The sequence below is a fragment of the Astatotilapia calliptera genome, chromosome 6, assembly GCF_900246225.1.
Source record: "Astatotilapia calliptera chromosome 6, fAstCal1.2, whole genome shotgun sequence".
Classification (NCBI taxonomy): domain Eukaryota; kingdom Metazoa; phylum Chordata; class Actinopteri; order Cichliformes; family Cichlidae; genus Astatotilapia; species Astatotilapia calliptera.
Window position 1 is genome coordinate 37984888 of NC_039307.1, and position 19045 is coordinate 38003932.

The 19045-nt window shown below is 39.7% G+C and overlaps 1 protein-coding gene across 4 annotated transcripts; it reads right to left on the reverse strand.

Moving 5' to 3' along the window:
* Positions 1 to 628: 628 nt before the first annotated feature.
* Positions 629 to 18926, reverse strand: LOC113024766 (butyrophilin subfamily 2 member A2-like). 4 transcript variants are annotated; one of them, XR_003272706.1, is made up of 7 exons: positions 18851 to 18926; positions 15484 to 15822; positions 15279 to 15350; positions 15093 to 15185; positions 10677 to 10933; positions 3869 to 4204; positions 3045 to 3127 (listed from the first exon to the last, which is right to left on the reverse strand). XR_003272706.1 is itself a non-coding variant. In XM_026172082.1 (5 exons), exons 1-5 carry the CDS (start codon positions 4925 to 4927, stop codon positions 964 to 966), a joined length of 681 nt encoding a protein of 226 aa, XP_026027867.1. In that variant the 5' UTR covers positions 4928 to 5012; the 3' UTR covers positions 629 to 963. The 4 variants fall into 4 exon arrangements, 2 of the variants coding, with proteins under 2 accessions (XP_026027867.1, XP_026027866.1); XR_003272705.1 differs by lacking the exon at positions 18851 to 18926 and adding an exon at positions 17816 to 17979; XM_026172082.1 differs by lacking the exons at positions 10677 to 10933; positions 15093 to 15185; positions 15279 to 15350; positions 15484 to 15822; positions 18851 to 18926 and adding exons at positions 629 to 1079; positions 1940 to 2023; positions 4870 to 5012 and having other exon boundaries at positions 3041 to 3127.
* Positions 18927 to 19045: the final 119 nt, after the last annotated feature.

The following is a 19045-nucleotide window of genomic DNA, read 5'->3' on the forward strand; positions in this document are numbered from 1 at the left end:
GTATATTCAACCAACACATCATGATTTTTAGCAGAAGTATACTTTCAGATTGTTTGATTGTTTGTTCTGCCTCTCAGAGTCCCAATTCATTTTTGGAATTTAAAACATAACCAGTAAGTCACTCAGTGATTGTTCCCAGATCTGTGACCATTAATTTACTTAAAAGACATCAAGGCCAAATTGTTGAACAGAGGGACAATGTAGTTAAAACAAAAGAAGGAATAAAATGAGTTAAAATGTTACAAGACATCCATATATAAAGTAAGCATACGCTTATATAGAATAGAATGCCTTTGTTGTCACTATACAGATGTACTTTTCTTTTATCAAACTGTTCTCCCACTAGGAGCTCAGTCTGAGTGGAGTTTTTTTTCTCCTCCTCTTACCTCATGTAGTGTATTTTCGTTGTTTTTTTCCTATCAGCCTACCTTCTGACATGTCTGCCCAATGTGATGTTTGTGTAAAGTTGGTCAGAAGGTTGCTTTGTGAGTGCGCATGCGCCATTAGCGTGCTGCCTGCTGTAACCCCTAATTTCCCTCGGGATGAATAAAGTATTCTGATTCTGATTACAATGAGATACAGAGCATCTACTCAGTGCAAACATGTAGAAGGAAGGGGGGGGGGGGGGGGCACAGTTTATGCATATACTTATATACATAAATGGCTATACAAGCATATATGTGCAACAGACAGACAGACACACACACACTGCAAAGTGCTACATACACTAAACAAAAGCACATACTATTCCAATATGAAATACAATAACACAGATCAAATACGAGTCTCTAAATGGGAACAAGGATGAGCTTTTAGAAACGCTTAAAACGATCCAACGTAATTAATTTGAATTAAGTTGTACTTAAATCAGCTGTAACGTAATGAGAGCAGCTTGAGAATCTAAAATCATTTTGATCACTCAGCCAATCAAAGACAAGCACAACATTGTACTTCACTCATTTCTCAAGAAGCCTTGTTCGTGTCGTATTTCATTGTTGAATTCTCCAAAGACTGAAGTTCAACGTGGCTTGAACGGTCCACTCCTCGTTTCTGCCCTTTCAGCTTCCCCACGCATTGCCCTTGATAAACACGCAAACATGGAAAGATAGAGAGAGATAAGATAAGATAGAACTTTATTAATCCCTCGGGTGGGTTCCTCTGGGAAATTCGACTTCCAAAAAAAGCACAGCAACGACCGAAGTTACAGTTACAGAACTGATATATACATACATATACATATACATACACACACACACACACACACACACACACACACACACACACACACACATAAATACAGAGACAAATATAAATAAAATATACAAAGGGGATAAATAGAATAAATAGGAATAAAAAATAAAAATACAAGTGAATTGCACATTTCAAGTATTGAGTCTATTGCACTGTTGACTATTTACAAAAGTATTGCACAAGGTATTGTACAGTGAGGTGAAGAGGCACTACAGCTTAGTTGTTCCCCCCTCCTTTGTCCTCCTGTCTCCTCTCCCTCTCCCCTCCAGAGAGGAGTTAAACAGTCTGATGGCGTGTGGGACAAAGGAGTTTTTAAGTCTGTTAGTTCTTGTCTTTGGGAGAAGCAACCTGTCACTGAACAGACTCTTCTGGAAAGACGCACTTGTAATAATTTATGCAAAATGGAGTAAAAATGAGGAAAAAAAAAAGCATAAAAGAAACTTAAGTTGTCTTCAGACATTTCAAGTTGAACAATAAAAGTTTGCGTTTGGCTTATGTGTTTTATTTACATTTAATATCAGTGTAATGTATAATTTTGCTGTTATTCTCTGCTTCCTGTTTCAGTGCGTTTTCCTCTGGTATCCATGACAGATTTTCATCCTAATCAAACACCAGACTTGCCAGTAATCTCTAATCAAAGGTTTAACTATTAAAGCACACATTCTTGCACTAAAGTTGATCAACTTACGGATCTTTACGCGTTTCTTCAGACAAAATCCAACGACAGCCAGGAGAAAGATACCAACAGGAAGGAGAACGGCAAGACGTTTATCTGAAAGAATCAGAAATTAAAAGGCTAATTAATGTGATGCCATTCATGAATTATTATTACATTTAGATCATTTTTAATTCAAATTTATTTTATAAAACCTTGTAATTACAAATTTAGCACAGTTGTTGGCTGGAGGGAAGCTGAAATGGGTCAAGCACAGACGGCTGTGTCAGGATCTGAGACTTCTCTTCCCAATATTACTGCCTGCACACTAACAGAACTAACAGATATGCAAAGAAATTAAAAATAAATAAAATAAATAAGTAAAGCAGTTGGAACAGGACACCAAAAAAATCTGCTGGTGAGGAATTTTTCAAATATCATGTATCAGTGTTGAAGCCAGTTCCTTTCACTTTCATTGTGTTGAACTCTGATAAGTAATGGAAAAAGTATTGCAACAATGTGACTGACAGAAGATGAGTTGTGCAGTCTGGTGACTGGTGGCATGCTGACAACAGCAGTTTTTGTGAATTTTAACGCAACCTTTAAAACTTAGGTACTTTCAAACCTTGACTTCACAAAGAGGAAGCTAGCCCTCTACACGACTTCACGTGTAACCCACTTCTCTAGCTCATACACGAGTTTTCACAGGAACTGCGTGCAGCCAACAATGCAAAAGTGAGTCATTTTTCAGAATATAAAAATCAAACCACAAGTTTGCAGTATGAATGAAGAGTTCTTTTATTTTTAAAGATGTTTATCATTGCAGAAAGCTGATTCCTAGTAAAACACTGGGGATGGCTGCAGTGGACTCTGCTATTACGCTTGATGCGTCACTTTCATGACTTAATGGGACACTTAAAAAGAAACGATTCGTCATCAGCTCAAAATGTCTGCTGTGAAGAAAAAAAAATAGGTCATTCAACATCTTTTCTCTGTGTTGTGGTGAGGTCTGCATTAAGGTCTCTACTGGTAATACAAAGCAGCCTGAGCTGAATGCTGTTGTGATTTCACACTATAAATAAAACTAAATTGAACTTAATTAAGCGAAAAGAAGAAAAGTTCAAAGTCACTTGCCTGGATCATTTGGCTTCAGCGTTGTGGTTGTGCTGTGGAGATTTGGAGATGTGGTTGTGCTGGACCTGACATTAATCTCTTTGGTTACTGTAAAAATAAATAAATTCTCAGAATTTGAAATATATGAGACTGTCTAAACAAAAGAAAATTTTTATTTTTTTTAAAAGATAGCATGTCTGATAGTGTCCTCCAAGTCCATGTTAAATTACTTTGGATAAAACAAAACAGAATAAAGTGCTATTTTAATTTTATTGTGTTCCACTTCTCTTCCGCTTATCCTTGTTAGGGTTACAAGGAGGAGCTGGAACCTATCCCAGCTACCATAGGGCAACCGGCAGGGCGCACCCTGGACATGGTGCACCGTGGGCAGGTGCACCGTGGACAGGTGCACCGTGGGCAGGTGCACCATGGGCAGGTGCCCAGTCTGACACAGGACTAACAAATAAAGACCACACTCACATTCACACCTGTGGGAAAGTTATAATGATAAGTGGAAAACTAGATTGCTGTGAAACTGAACATCAACACATAAGTACTAAACAACACAGCACAACATCAGCCAGATTCAGTCACATTCATGCCGTTCAAGCTTCCTTTGTGACAAAACCAAAATATACAAGGACACAACGGTTCACTCGGTGTTATCAAAGCTATAACTGTTAACATGAAATAAAGCCCTCACATCTTTTGCATATTATTTGGGACTGTTTACATTTAAAGGGAAAGTCACTTTTCTGCTCTTTCTTTAACCAAATTCCAAAACCAAATATAAAGGTACGTTTGACAAAACTTAGTATCAAACTAAACTTGGTTATTTAGAGTGTTTACCATTAAGATGAACGATGCAAAAGGCTTTCAGTTTTGGCACAAAACACCTGTAACGCCCGCTATCAGACAGGCGTGCTGAGAAGATCTGCAGGGTTAGATTTCCTCTGCTAAGGTCTCCAGAGTCGATACTTGCTCTGCTTCTATAGCTCGCCGCCTGTGCACCATGATTTTCCTGCCCGTGTCGCCACGAGAAGACTACATCATTCAAGTCAGTGTGTTTCCAGTCCACGGTATAAGCAGACAGGTCAACTGAGGGATCCACATAACATGGTAATGAGACATTACGACCTTCTTCTGCCTGAATCAGTGGGGATGGGCAATAGCTTTGAGGAGTTTCTGGGGAGGGAAAAAAAGCAACATTTATATAATTTGACAGTCTCCAAATTACATTTGAATTCTCAACGAAATGTGTTAGTTTATTGTTCAGTAGCAGGACTTCAAGCATTCTGAGCCCACAGTCAGATATTTTTTACCCTAAGAAATTCCAAAGGACCCAGAGCAGGAAGTTTATAGACCATCTGCTCAGATGGAAATACCACCTTCCATCTAAAGTGTAACCATAACTGCACTCTTATTAACCGCATCGGTTCGCCATGAAGCCAACAATGATGCAAACAAAAACCACTCCGACAAAATAAGCTGATGATCACGATTACTGTTCGCAGCCAAAGAAAAAGCCGGTGCTGACTCTGGCGGCAGAGCACTACAAATGCTCTACTGCCGATAACCTGTTCGTTGACTGATTAAAAGTATCATCATGCCATTAACGGCTTTGGAAATCTTCCTCTCCCTGCTTTCTTATCAGTGTTGCGCCAAAAATTGATTTAGTGTTTCCGCTGTGAACTTCAAGAGTTGAGAAGCCACAGAATTGCATCACACAACAGAAGCCATTAGGTTTTTAACACCGGTAAAATCATACAGGCTTACAAATACACGAACAGCCTGTAGTTCTCCTGGTGATGTAAACGTACAAACTTGCCATTTAAATAAGTTCGAGTTACCTGCTGAAGAAAAAACCCCAAGAAAGCACAGCGCGATGATCGGAGCGGGTGTGTCCATCAGGGGAGCCAAAACATTTACGCGGCCAGTTAAGCGCAGGTTCGTTTAAGCTAGCTGTAAACGAGCTAGCGCTTAACGACGAACCACCTCCTCCCGTCCGCAGACATCGTTTACCCGTCTACACTGTAAATGTCACTAAATGCCGCTGTTAGCACAAGTTTAGGCACGTTTTTGTTTTTTCAGATTACATGTTCTTTATAGGAAAAATGTCCGTTTACAGGGAATGTAATGAATCATCAGAAATTCCCTGATTGCACTGCTCAAAAGAAATTGTTTTAAATGCTCTGAAATTCTCCTTTTTATATCAGCTACAAACCTCAGGATAAAGCAGCCAAAATGTACAGTTGCACTGCCGCATTTAGACGCTGATCGCACACGGTTTTCTTCCAACTTTGACTCACTGTGCAAACTCCCACATGGTTTTACGTCGTGTGTGGATATCAAGTATTGCCAAGCATAAGAACCACGATTCAAATAATTTTCCTAATGGTATAAAATGATACTTCATATTTCCATGGTCTAGGTACAGTATACACCCTCACAGTGGCACTCTGTCAATATCAACTCTGATATGTTTCTAAATAGTGATAGCGGGTCAGGGGAGGGTATCCAATAACCTTCTTACTATTAGGCAGCAGTCCAACAAAGTTCAGTTAAACTGCAAGAGTCACTATAACATACAGTCTGCTTCTCAGAATCAGAATCAGAAAGGGTTTTATTGCCAAATGTTGAGCAGGTTTACAACATTTGGCAATTGCTGCGGTGCTTCAGTGCAAACATACTGCCATAAAAATATAAAAATAAGAATAAGAATTAAAAGTGCTATGTAGAAAGATATGTGCATGAGCTATACATGAGATATATACATGAGTGCAGGTGGTGATCAGTGCCAAACATGGAATGATGCAGTGAACACAGCGTAGGGTCATGTGTTAGTGGTGGGAACAGTCATACGGTTATTGTTCATGTGTCCAACAGCAGAGGGGAAGAAACTGTTCTTATGGCGAGAGGTTCTGGTGCGAATGGACCGGAGCCTCCTGCCTGAGGGGAGCAGGTCAAACAGACTGTGTCCAGGGTGAGAAGGGTCAGCTGAGATCCGAGCTGCACGCCCCAGTGTCCTGGAGGTGTACAGGTCCTGCAGAGATGGGAGTCTGCAGCCAATCACCTTCTCAGCAGAGCGCACAACACGCTGCAGTCTCTGTTTGTCCCTGATAGTGGCTCCAGCGTACCACACGGTGATGGAGGAGGTGAGGATGGACTCGATGATTGCGGTGTAGAATTGCATCATCGTCCGTGTTGGCAGGTTGAATTTCTTCAGCTGACTCAGGAAGTACATCCTCTGCTGGGCTTTCTTGATGACGGAGGTGATGGTGGGCTCCCACTTCAGGTCCTGGGTGATGGTGGTACCCAGGAAGCGGAATGAGTCCACAGAGGTGATGGGGGTGTCAGTCAGGATGATGGGGGGGAGTGGAGCTGTGTGTTTCCTGAAGTCCACAATAATTCTAAATTGAAACTAAATGAAGTTCCTGGAATAAGACGTCAGAAACAGGGTGTCTGACTGGATACGTCCTCTGGACAGCATTACGTTGGCCCCTAATGTTGTGGGCATTTTTCTATCAGAGTTCTTCAGCATCCAACAAATCTCTAGAAACACAGTACTCTTAAAACTCGCAATATCCTGTGTCAGAGCGATTCTGGAAAAGTAGTATACTACTAGTAGTACACTAGGCTGGATGGCTCATAGCAGACTTACCATCCGGAAATCCTACTCAAAAGCTTTTGGCTAAAGGTACAAATCTCAGCTAGAATGATTACTCATATGATAGATTATATTCTTCTAGTAGTAAAGTTGAAGAAAAAAAAAAAAAGCATTATCAGTGTGTTCTCACCAATCCAGCTTCAGAATCCTCCACAGAGGAGCCGTCCTGGTTGGATTATTCATCGTTTCTGGTGTCACCAGCAGACCTCAGCACCGTACTCATTTGAACTGAGGGAAAGAACATCTCTATAATTTTGCTGCACATTACAGGGTCTCCACTTTTTCCACAAAATAGAGGCTGCTCAGCCCCTTTTGTGTGTAGAGGCTCTTTGTTGGTCTTCTGCTTCAGGTACCTGTGCTCCACCAGATCAACATGCTGTCCCAGGATGGACCGTCTTATAGGCATCGTCCTCAAACTGAACTCACTTTCTCTGGTCTTGTTCTTATTCAGAAGTAGATCACTTCTCCCACTGTGCATTTCGAAAGGCTGATTTTATATTTCACAATGCAAGAGTTAATTTAGAGTGGCCGAGTAACTGTAGGGTGAGATACTATGAAGCTGAAGTTGATAGTGCCTCCATGTTTCCCTATGTCGTCATTCAGAATTAAGAAAGATAAATAAAATAATTAAACAAACCTGATGAGATTTTGGAGCACCAAAGACATTTCCAAGGGCTTTTACTTTGAAATCCAGTCAGACTGACTTGAAATTAAGGTAAGGTAGGTCAAACTGGGAGGGTCTCACATAATACTTAAAACACACACACACACACACACACACACACACACACACACACACACACACACACACACACACACACACACACACACACACACACACACACACACACACACACACAGAAAATTACGTTTTTCTCCTTAAAAATGTAATACATTTAGAAAGAAAGAAACAATTTAGAGAGCACACGTAGCACAATTGTAGCAAAACATTTCAACACAACGAAGCAAACATTCAACACAATTAATTGTAGATACTTTATTTATATAGCACTCTTAACAGAATAAGAACCACAAAGTGCTTCACAATAATATAAAACATACATAAAACAGCACAATCGAACAAACTGCACAATTCTAGTTAAAAGCCAATCTAAATGAAAGAGTCTTAAGCTGCTGTTTAAAAGAATGAATGCAATCAAGGCAATGTAAAGATGGAGGCAAAGCACTCCACAACCTGGGGGCCACCGCTCTAAAACATCTCCTCTGGTCTTAAAACGACCAACAGCTTTTGATTAGAGGATCTCAGGCTGCGAGAGGGAGCGTGCGGCTGTAAAAGATCAGAGATGTGGGCAGGAGCCTCGTGATTCAGAGCTGGTGAAAGCTTAATGAGTGTCAGTATAAGTGTATAAGTATACTCTTTGAGACGATCATAACCTCATGCTTGGCGTAATAGGGTTTGGCCAGAGCACTCTGTCACGTCTGGAACTGGTGCAGAATGTTGCGGCACGGTTTTTAACTGGTAAAAGAACATTTAAGCATATTACTCCGGTTCTGGCCTCCTTACACTGGCTTCCAATTAAATTTAGGATCAATTTTAAACTCCTTTTACTGGTTTTTAAATCCTTAAATGGTCTGGTACCTGAATATATATGCTGCCCCTCATTCACTCCGGTCAGCTGAGCAGGTGTTGCTCAGAGTCCCTAAATGATGGATGAAAGTTGGAGGAGACGGAGCGTTCTATATTGTGGCCCCAAAGCTTTGGAACGATCTTCCTCTTCACATCAGGAACTCTACATCAGTGCTGGTTTTTAAATCCAGATTAAAAACTCATTTTTATTTACTCGCCTTTGGTCGGCCATGTGTTGTTTTTAAAGTGCTATATAAATAAATTATGGTAAGATAAAATCGTTTAATGTGCAAACACGTGACAGGGGTTTCAAATGCAACTGCAAAATTAGCCACTTGGGGATTGTTTGCTAGCTAGAATGACAAAATTAGTGAAAGGTAAGTTTTGCTTAACCTTGTAAGCCCATCATAGAACAAGTCTTTACATTTTTCGATGCTATAGTGTCAGTTTTTGGAGGATTTCAAGTTGCTAAACATACAATACATACATTACAATCACTGTATCGCAAATTTTAATAATATGTATGCATTAAGTCCATAGTAACGACTTAAATTGCTAAAAAGGTGCAAAAAACTACAAATAAATTAAAAATTATATTTTTTTAACACATTTTTCTAATAAGAGATTTCAGAGGTGAAAACTGTTGCAAAATAGTTCCGAACCACAGGAAATTTATTTTGCATCCTCAGAATTTCATTTCTAACAAACACTAATTTTTATAAACTGCTGCAAAAACAAAAATCGATCTTGTGCACAATCTGCAACAGCATGTGCCTCAAAAATAAACTATTTCCAACTGTGTCACAGAGACTATACAGAAAGTCAAAGATGAACTTTCTGAAAGAAAAAAAAAAAAAAAAAAAAAACCAAAACAAAAAACTACATTTCCCACAAAATGAGGCGATAGTTCCTGCTGACAACATGATAAAGTTTATTCAAACGCAGGAAGTGTTGTGAACAGCTGATCAGATCAGCAAAATTTGTCTAGATAATAATAAATTTTTTGTTGTTTCTTGCACTTTTTGCAAAGCCATTAGTGGAAGGAAACTGCAACCTGGGACAAGTTAAATACTGATATGGAAGTACAACTCCTCTGTTTTAATATGCAAAAAATTATTGCTCTAGCTTATTTGGTTGCACTTCCACCAGGATTTTAAAATAGTTAATGGGATCGTGAACACTTTCATGGGCTTAGAAGGCTTTTAAATCCCTGCTACAAATTGCTATTAAGTAGGGCTGCCACAAATGATTATTCTGATAGTCGACTAGTCACCGATTATCTTTGCGATTAGTCGACTAATCAGATCATGCATCCAGCTTATTGCACCAGCTAATGCTATAACTATCATTAGCTTACAGCTTTAAGTGTTTAAGCTTTGTGCTAACTAACAATAAAGACAAGATGATAGTTGATTAAATGTTAATGAAGTTTGCAGATTGTTTTGGTGAAGTTTAATAAACTCCTTGCTATCTAAGATATAACAGGACACCGGAGTAAATTCTCACACTTCTGATAATCAGCTGTCTGCTTGACGTTTATTCAGCTGTGTAAAAACTATAACTTTAATCTCAGCCAAACTGATTTACTCAGGAACAAATAAAATGCTAAAAAAAGCCAAACAATAACATTTTTAAGTTATCTAAGTGACTCATATATCATGTTTAACCTGAGTAGCGAAAGACTGCGGTGGGTTTGAAAACGATTTGCCGGGAGTCCGGTGTTCTCACGGCTCTAGTGAGCCTTGAACCCCGGCTAGCTATCGAGCTGGTCGGAGCGCTTTTGAAAATATGCGGTGTCCTGATAAACTGAGCAGATATTTGAGGTTTACACAGCTACATTCTCACCTGAAAATATGTTAAACGTTTATTTTGTGACCCAGAAAGAATAATAAGAGTAACATTAAAACTAACTAGCTGCCGCCATTGTTGGAAACTGAGCAGGGCCGCGCTATGAATTCTGGGATAGGTTGGGCCACGACCCATCCCGACCCATCCTTCAAATCTGGGGAAATGAAGGACGCATTTCTGGGCAGCATTTGTCGGAGTGTTCGAGTTTGGACAGTCTTCGTCGTGTGGCTGTAACGTAATCGGCCTACAAATGCGGGCACAGGAGGATGCAGTTCCTGAATTTGGAAACAGCTTCTTCTTCGGGGTTTAATGGCAGCTGGCATCCTTGTACATGCAGTGCTGCCATCTTCTGTTTCAGTCCGTTATTACACTTTTAAATCCTGCTACTTATTCCTGCGTATTTTGGAATCTTACAGAGCTTCAAACGACGCGTCGACTATTAAATCAGCCGTCGATGATTTTGATAGTCGACGTAATCGTGACTAGTCGACTGATCGTGGCAGCCCTACTATTAAGTAATTTGATTTTCCAAATAATTCATAAAACAATCTTACTTTTTTCTACGTTTCCAGGAAATATTTAGTTGCACCTGAGCAACTGACAGAAGGATCAGATGAATGGCCCAAATGGTGGATATTCAAAAAAGCTTTTCTCTGGCCGTGATGATGAGATTATCCTTTCAGTCCGTCAGTTCGTCTTGCTGATGGTTTCTTGAGCTGTTCCTCTTCATCTCCTTTCTTTGCTCTGTTACCTTGGGTTTCCAGCTCAGAGTCGTTCTCTTCAGTCTTCCTTTGGCATGTCTTACAAATCCCTGTGAGAACAAGAAAACCAGTTAGAAACTGAAATAATGCTGTACTATCCAAAAGCACTAAACCGAGGGCTGAATTAAAAAGCAAGGTTTCGTCTTATCCAGGTAAAAAATAGCTTCACCATTTCAGTCGGCAGCAAATAATTTCATTGTTCTACAAGCATTAACATGTGGTTCTAAAACATGTGGTTCTAAAACATGTGATTCTAAAACATCCAAACTGTACGTGCAGAAAACTTGACCTCTGACTTAAAGGGCAAGTCAAGGTCACTGGGAGAAACTCCAGGCCTCGAGAGCCGGTGTCCTGCAGGTTTTAGATGCATCCTTGATCCAACACAGCTCATTCAAATGGCTAAATTGCCTCCTCAACATGTCTTCAAGTTCTCTGGAGGCCTGGGAATCAACTAATCATTTGATTCAGGTGTTGACCCAGGGTGATATCTTAAATCTGCAGGACACTGGCCCTTGAGGCCTGCAGTTCCCCACCCCTAGTTTACAGGTTCCTACAATGTGAATGCTAATGTTCGGTGGTTGCTGGAATACTGTTCTAAGCTGTGGTGTGCTGGCGGAGCAGCACAGCAAAGAAGGACACATCCAGGCTGGAAAAACTGATCAGGAAGGCTAGCTCTGTGGTCGGCATGAAGCTGGACACTCTGGTGACAGTGGCAGAGAAAAGGACATTAAAGAAACTGATGGACATTATGGACAATGCTGGGCATCCTCTGCACACGGCCATTAACAACCAGAGGAGCCTGTTCAGTGACAGGTTGCTTCTCCCAAAGACCAACAGACTTAAAAACTCCTTGTTCCACACGCCATCAAACTGTTTAACTCCTCTCTGGAGGGGAGAGGGAGGGGAAACAGGAGGACAAAGGAGGAGGGAACAGCTGTAGTGCCTCTTCACTGTGCAATACTTAATATCCAACGGAGCAATAGACTCACAATACTTGAAATGTGCAAATCCCTTGTATTCTTATTCCTATTTATTCTATTTATCCCTTGTGTATACTCTGTATTTATATATATGGTATATTTCTGCTCACATTCTGTAACTTCTGTCGGTGCTGTGCTATTGGAAACCGAATTTCCCGGAGGAACCAACCCGAGGGATTAATAAAGTTTTATCTAATCTAATCGATTGGAGAAGTTAGTGTTCATCCTTCAGCTTTACTGTGCTAATGTTTATATTATACTAACCATAGCTGTGTAGCTGGCACCACCAAGCACATCATTACATACCAGCTAGCTCAACTTCAGTAACCCTACAAACGTCACACTGCTGTTTAGCTTTTTATCTTTATTTGTGTGGGAAGTGACAGCAGAGGTGCACGTTTGAATTTTTCAGAAATCTCTCAGTCAGAACGTGGTATATTATATTTAACCAAAAAACAAACAAACAGTTTATCTGAAGATGGTCAGGTATAGGGACAGGCCTGAAAAATGAGTGAAAAAGCAGCCAATGATCAGACAAAAAAGTAAAGAACTGGTGCTCAAGACCACAAAAAAAATAAATAAAAAAAAGATAATAAAATTAACTAAACACATAAGTAAGAAGGCAAGAAAGTCTGTCTCATTGGAACTAACGTACAAATAAATATGAGTGATTCAAGACTTTGTAGAGTCACTTTAAACGGAAGCTGCAACATAACCAGCCGAACCATCTGGAAAGTTAACCAGACGCACCCACCTGGAGACCAACAACACTTCACATGGGTGGATTTTCAGAAAGCCCGGCTGATGGCCAAAGTGCCATTTATGTGTTGAGCTGAATGTGCAATTTAGAAAACACTAGCTCCCATCTGTTTTATATCCATGTCGTCTAATGTTTAACAGTATATGCTTATTATGGATAGCAATAGTGTTTGATTAAAGGTACAGTGCGAAATTTGGAACTTCAAAGAGATTAAAAAAATCTAATTAATTTTAAACAAAATGAAAGTAAACTATGAGCACTCAGAAAATGAGCACAATTTAGCATACTATAATTTTATAAGAGATGGAAATTAGAAATGGTATCAGTGAGGGGGTACAACCTTAATATGAATGATATTTATCTCATCATGCGCAGAACTCACAAAGAAGCCATCGCACACGCAAGAGCGTCTGGTTTGAATGTGCTGCTACAGTTTCACAGCGCAGAGCTTCCTGCGCTCGGAGAGAAATCCTGCTTATGCTTTTAAACTTACTTTTGCTGTCTGGAGGCAGACAAAGGTAGACGGGGTCCTAATGTGATTGGTCACTTTGATCGACACTTGAGGTTACTGCGTTAAACTGAGTTACACTGTGACAGGGACAGAAAAGCTGTTTTAAACTGCATTTGTTTAGAAGTTGAAAAATAAAGGCTGCTGAATTAATCATCAGCAGTTACTGTTTGTTGTACATCAGTGGAAACACTGACAACTGTCACTGGATTATTTAATGTTAATTTTATTCTAAGGTTAGTTCTGAAGCCTCTGCACTGCTGCCCCATTAATCTGTTGTACAGTATTACACAGCTTTTAAAAATCACAATGAGAAGCACACATCATTGCTATTAAAAAAAACAACAACAACAGGAAAAAGTCGAGTAAACGAATTTTATAAAATGTGTTTATGTTGTTGCCGGTGAGTGTACTTCACTCAGTGAAACAGCTGTACACATCTGGCTCCAGAGCTCCACACACCGTGACCACAGACAGTCTGTGGGGTGGACAGCAGAGCAGGATGTGACACACTGTCTTTGGTAAGTAGCTCATTGGGCTGAACTAGTGTCTGATGAACAGTTCAGGTTGTTGCCATCATGCTGTATGAATCTAAAAGGTCATATAACTATAACACACTATGCTTGTAGCTGCTGCATGCCAGGTGTTATCTGCTGTTTACAGCTGTGGAAGAAGTACCCATCCTAAATCCTATACTTATATGAAAAAGTAATACTACAGTACATGTGTAGTCTGTAAAAATACATTTTTACTGAAGTACAAATATTCTGCATTAAATATACTTCAAACTCCATATAAGTGTTCAGTCATTAAAGTGTACACCACTGATGGGACTAATTCACTGAAGCTAAAAATCACACCACAATTAATTAGTTGATGTATATTTTATATGAATCTAATTCTGCGACATATGATTAGAGAAGTATTTGAATTTTTATAGTTATATTTTTTGAATAAAGCAAAGAGTTGATCTGTGCTACATATCAGTTGTGAGGATGTGTTGATGTTTAAAAGCGCAGTTTGCTAGTTTAACTACAGCAGTTACTTCTGTTGTACTGATTTATGACGGGCTTCACTTTAATGCTGAAACTCATCTTAAAGACTTATTAAAGACTTCAAGGGCACGTTTTGAAACGTGCCGTTACATGTGTTTCCTGCAGACTGAGCAACTTTATGTTGATTGGTTTAAACATCTTTATTTTAGCCAAACTTATAGTTGCCACATTCTGATGCACACTTTCTTTCCTGGTCCTCATTATAAGTTTTAAGCTATGTAATACTGTACAAGAGAACTTACTTTTGAATCCTCTGCTTTCTTCAGCATTAAAGTAATACAGTGACAGTTTTGCCACTGCTATGTTTTCAAAATGTTAACAAGTACGGTTTAAAACAGCGTTTCTGTCGCTGCCACAGCGTACCTCAGTTTAACACAGTAACCTGAAGTGTGCATCAAAGTGACCAATCACATTAGCACTGTGTGCTACATTGGTCTCCGCCTCCAGACGGTAAAAGTACATTTATTCGTTTGAGCAGGATTTGCCTCTGAGTGCAGGGAGCTACTGGCTGAGTGTGAAACTATAGCAGTGTGTGCAATGCAGACTGTCTGCACGGTTTGTTGAATTTACATGCGTGGAATTTAAATGCGCTTGTGCATTTGTTATGACGTAAATATCATTCCACACCTTTACATCACTTTTTGTGACTTGTCGTTCAGTAGCTGTTTGTTAGGGGAAACAAACGAGTGCTGGTTGTTTAAAATAGCTTTGCACCATAACGGAGCTCAGCCTGTACAGCCTGTGCTGAAAAACAAATAATGAATCCTCCTGTGGTCCTCGTTTGATCAATGGACTTCAGCTGAGAAACCAGATCTATGAATCAACTTGACTGAGCGTACCAATTCAAAAGCCTGAATGCAAAAGTCGGTGATGGCTAAATTAAAAATGTAATGCTGTTTAACTCACTGTTCTTGAAGAGCATCAGGAAAACAGGAGCTATGAGAAGAGCAAAGACGGGAATGAGGGCATAATAATGATGACTGTTCTCTGGTGCAGGATCTAAAGGGAAAAGCAAAGTGTTTGTAAGGTATAAGTCTTGATTTTCTGTTTTTTTTTTCAAACAAACCGATGACCTCATTGTGCCAGTCTTACCTGTATCTGGCATTTCCTCTGTTGCTGTTGTGCTGGTGTCATTCTCCTTAGTAAGGTTTTGCTTCTCTGTCACTGTTTCAAATGAGGTAAAAACCATCAAGTTGTTTTAATTCTGTTTCTTACTTACCTAACCATATACAATTCCAACATTTATTAAGTAATGCCAGTAATATCAAATAATGAACAAGCTCATGAACCAACTTACCAACAACATCAAAAAAACAGGCGTATTTTGAATTTGGGATAAACCATTTGTACTTTCCGCTATCAGACTGCTGGACTGATCGGATCCATACAGTCATCAATCCTCTCCTCATGTCCTCATTGATGAACTTCACCCGGTTTCTGTATTGTTCCGGCTGTGAATCAAGATCTTCCTTTCCATTTCGACAGGTGTAGATGACACCTGTATTTCCATCGACTCGTTTCAGAACCAGAGAGGGGCACTTCAAGTTGGTTCTCGGGGGGATTTCACACGGAAAAGGGAGATCATCACCGTTTGATACTTCGATTTTCTGAGTAGAGCTCGAAGTTTGAAGTTTTCCTGGAGAAACAAACAGTTTTAACATGAACAAAGACTGCACATACATTGTCTCCACTTTCAAGTTCATGCAGGTACATATGGTTAAAGCGGGGGTCACCAAGCTAAACAAGAAATATACAGCTATCTGTTAATCTGTTTACCCAGACCAAGCATTTCATTTAAACACACTATTGGATTCGTTCAGGAAGTCATGCAAACTGTAAGAATAGGGACTGTAAAAAATTTAACTTTTCCCTTTTAAAAAAAGGGGGGAAAAAGAGATTCTGGCATTTTCAGTAAGCTAACCGAAGTCAGGGCTGCACATTGTGACAGCTTTCACCATTAGTTCATTTGATTATTGCATTATTGCAGGGGTGTCAAACTCAAATACACAGTGGGCCAAAATTCAAAACTGGAACAAAGTCGCGGGCTAACGTTAATATTTATTGAAGAAAGAAAAAAAAAAAAAAAGAAATCTTCCTCCAGATATAAGAATGAATCTTTTCTTATGGACTCAAACAAGTTTGGCTGAAAAACTGAATATGGAACAAGCAAAGCTTAATACTAAACAATATATATATTAGCTGTATAATACCAGTAGGCCAGCTCTGATAGGAATTTGGTATGGCTTCGCGGGCCAAATGTAATAGACTATTTTTTTTGTGGCTTTTTTTTCAGGGTTTGTTAACATGCTGTGTAGGTGTGTACTTGACTAGCTGATAACGACATAACGGGGGAAACATCTGGTTTGACTATTCTTCACCTGTAGTTTGAATGCTGAACATTTGCCTGTTTAAATCATGAGACCAGTCACTACACAGAGATGTGCTTCTGAATGTGGACGATGCGTCTTCTGCAGTGATGCAGTTCTGCTTGTGTTGAGTGATGTAAACAACTGATCGATCTAAACTCTTTAAACGTCAAAGTTGATCATTAGATTTTTTATGACACAACAGTGGTGAGTGTTCCCACCTTCTGCTCTTTGTAACTTAACGCCATCTTTAAGTTTTCGAGTTCTGGACATGATTTTGGAGGATATATCTTCGCAGTAGTGACTGACCGCAAAGTAAAGCTACTGAAAATGTACAACCCCACATCCCATCTCAAACCAGGAAGTCAGCATTTTCTCGTGCAGAGGGTCTATTAGGCTGCGGGCTAAATTGGCGGGTGGGCCCGAGTTTGACACCTGTGTGTTATTTGATTATACAAGTTGTCAAAAGCAATATTTTGAATCACAGCCCAAGACCTCAAATAGCTTTTTTGTTGACAGAGTTTACAAACTTCCTAACAGTTTTCTATCATTGTACACAGCACGTTTCTCATAATCTTTTTCTTTTCTAAACGAGGATCTTTTCAGAGACTTGTTTGTTTTGTGCCAGACTCTTTATATCACGATTATTTCACACACTTGTGAGTAAACCATACAAATGACAAACCTGCGGCAGTTCACTCATGAAATGTGAGGAATGCAAAACAATCAAGAACTTGCTTACTTGGGTATTTATTGCACTGTGTACCACATCAAATATACAATTAGTATAAAATCTTCCAAGTTAAGAAGCTAGACATAAAGATTTCACCAAATTTGGAAAGAAGAGTTTCTAAATCCTAAACTGCTAATACAAGCAACCTAGGTAGCCACAACACAATAACAACAATCGTTTAGCGTTTGCTAAACAATTGCTTAGCGCCTTAAAATTGACATTTGTGGCGTTATGCTGGGTTTACTACACTGTATATACACATCAGGTCTCAGTTCAAAAGAAAAACTAAGTTCAAAACTGTAAAAGCAGTTAGCTAAACAGAGCACAGGTACCTGTTGCGCTGTTAGCCTTAGCTTTCAACGAGTCGAGTGAGGTGGGAGAGTTTGAATAGCACACAGATCAATTAAAACGCAGTAACCTCTTTTAAAGGGTTCGTGAAACCCAAAGTAGTGTTGCTACATTAGGCTCAAAACAGAAAAATAACCGTGTCCGTGTAGCTTCCAAAGTGGCGTACTCTTAAATGCACTTACCGGTGTGAAGCAACGCGAAAGTTAAAGCCAAAAAGAGCGTTTTTTCGAACATAGTTAAATTTGTTCAACCAGGATACGAAAACGTTACTTCAATACGGGCTCAGTTGGACTGATATCCAGAACCTTCTCACGAGAACAGATTAGGTTATTTCACGTCTTCCAATATTCCCGCGAAACATTTACATCTAATGGAGGCGGGTTAGTTGAGAGGACCAATGGGCGGCAATGGTTGACAGGGAAGTGTGTGTTTGCTACGCATGCGTAAGAACGCAGTGACGTTTCATGTGTATATCTTCGTTGCGAATATACAGAGTGAGTGCCACTGTGTCTTGAGCACATTCTGGTTTATGATATCAAACACCTTCTAGTAGGAAGTCCTTTCTGCAGTCGCTTTGAAGTGCTAGGACACGTTTATACTTTTTTGGGTGGCGGTTCGTCCTCTCGGGAAACAACCATCACGTGTCACTGTTGCCGTGAATATTGGTATAATTGTAACGCAATCCGTAAGAATTACTGGTCCAATGTTATTAGAGTAGCCTGTTCCTCTGCGAAAGGCGGTTCCATACAGTCCACATTACAAACGCCATTAGCAGCTACTCTCTTTAATCGTTTGTATGACATGATTCCCACACAGTATACTGTCCATGTTAGTTGCAAGTGAAGTCTCATTAAAGAATTTAAGGTAAAAGTTTAAGGTATTTTATATTTCCTCACACAGCTCTATTATGTGGGATATTTTGATAATAAGAAAAAAATATCTTCAAACCTTCACCTGACTGATTTTGTTTCTTGAAGCCACAGTTTACCCAACAGATGGGAGAGCTGCACTACAAGAAACTTGAGCTGTTGTATGACACGCTACAAAATATCTGCACATTCAGGCTTTGGTAGGTCGAGCCCAGCTGCACTGACAGTTAAGATCTAGATATGAATAGAAAGGCACATTAAAGTATCCCAGACACCTCAAGGTTTACTCATAAGATTCAACCCAAATTTGTTTTTAACGAAAACAAATCACTGACAATAAAGACTTACCTGGAATGAAAATGTCAGCTTAAAACAGTCCTCATATTCATCCTCTTAGCTGCCTCTGCACGTCTTACCTTCGCGCCGTTCGCTAAAGTGGGTGGGACTAACAGATCACGTTATACCAGGTTTCCCGCCATTGCGAGGACGCGGGCGTCACATTAGGTCTGAGTTAGAGTGGAAGCAAGTGCAAGCGGAGTATAC

What these genes read in the sequence shown, in the direction of transcription:
- LOC113024766 (XM_026172081.1), bottom strand. Translation starts at nt 17,867, where the DNA reads ATGTTCGAAAAAACGCTCTTTTTGGCTTTAACTTTCGCGTTGCTTCAC. An exon ending in CTGTTTTTTTGATGTTGTTG is followed by an intron (nt 15,351 to 15,483) that starts GTAAGTTGGTTC and finishes CATTTGAAACAG; the next exon opens with TGACAGAGAAGCAAAACCTT. An exon ending in AGAGGAAATGCCAGATACAG is followed by an intron (nt 15,186 to 15,278) that starts GTAAGACTGGCA and finishes TTTTCCCTTTAG; the next exon opens with ATCCTGCACCAGAGAACAGT.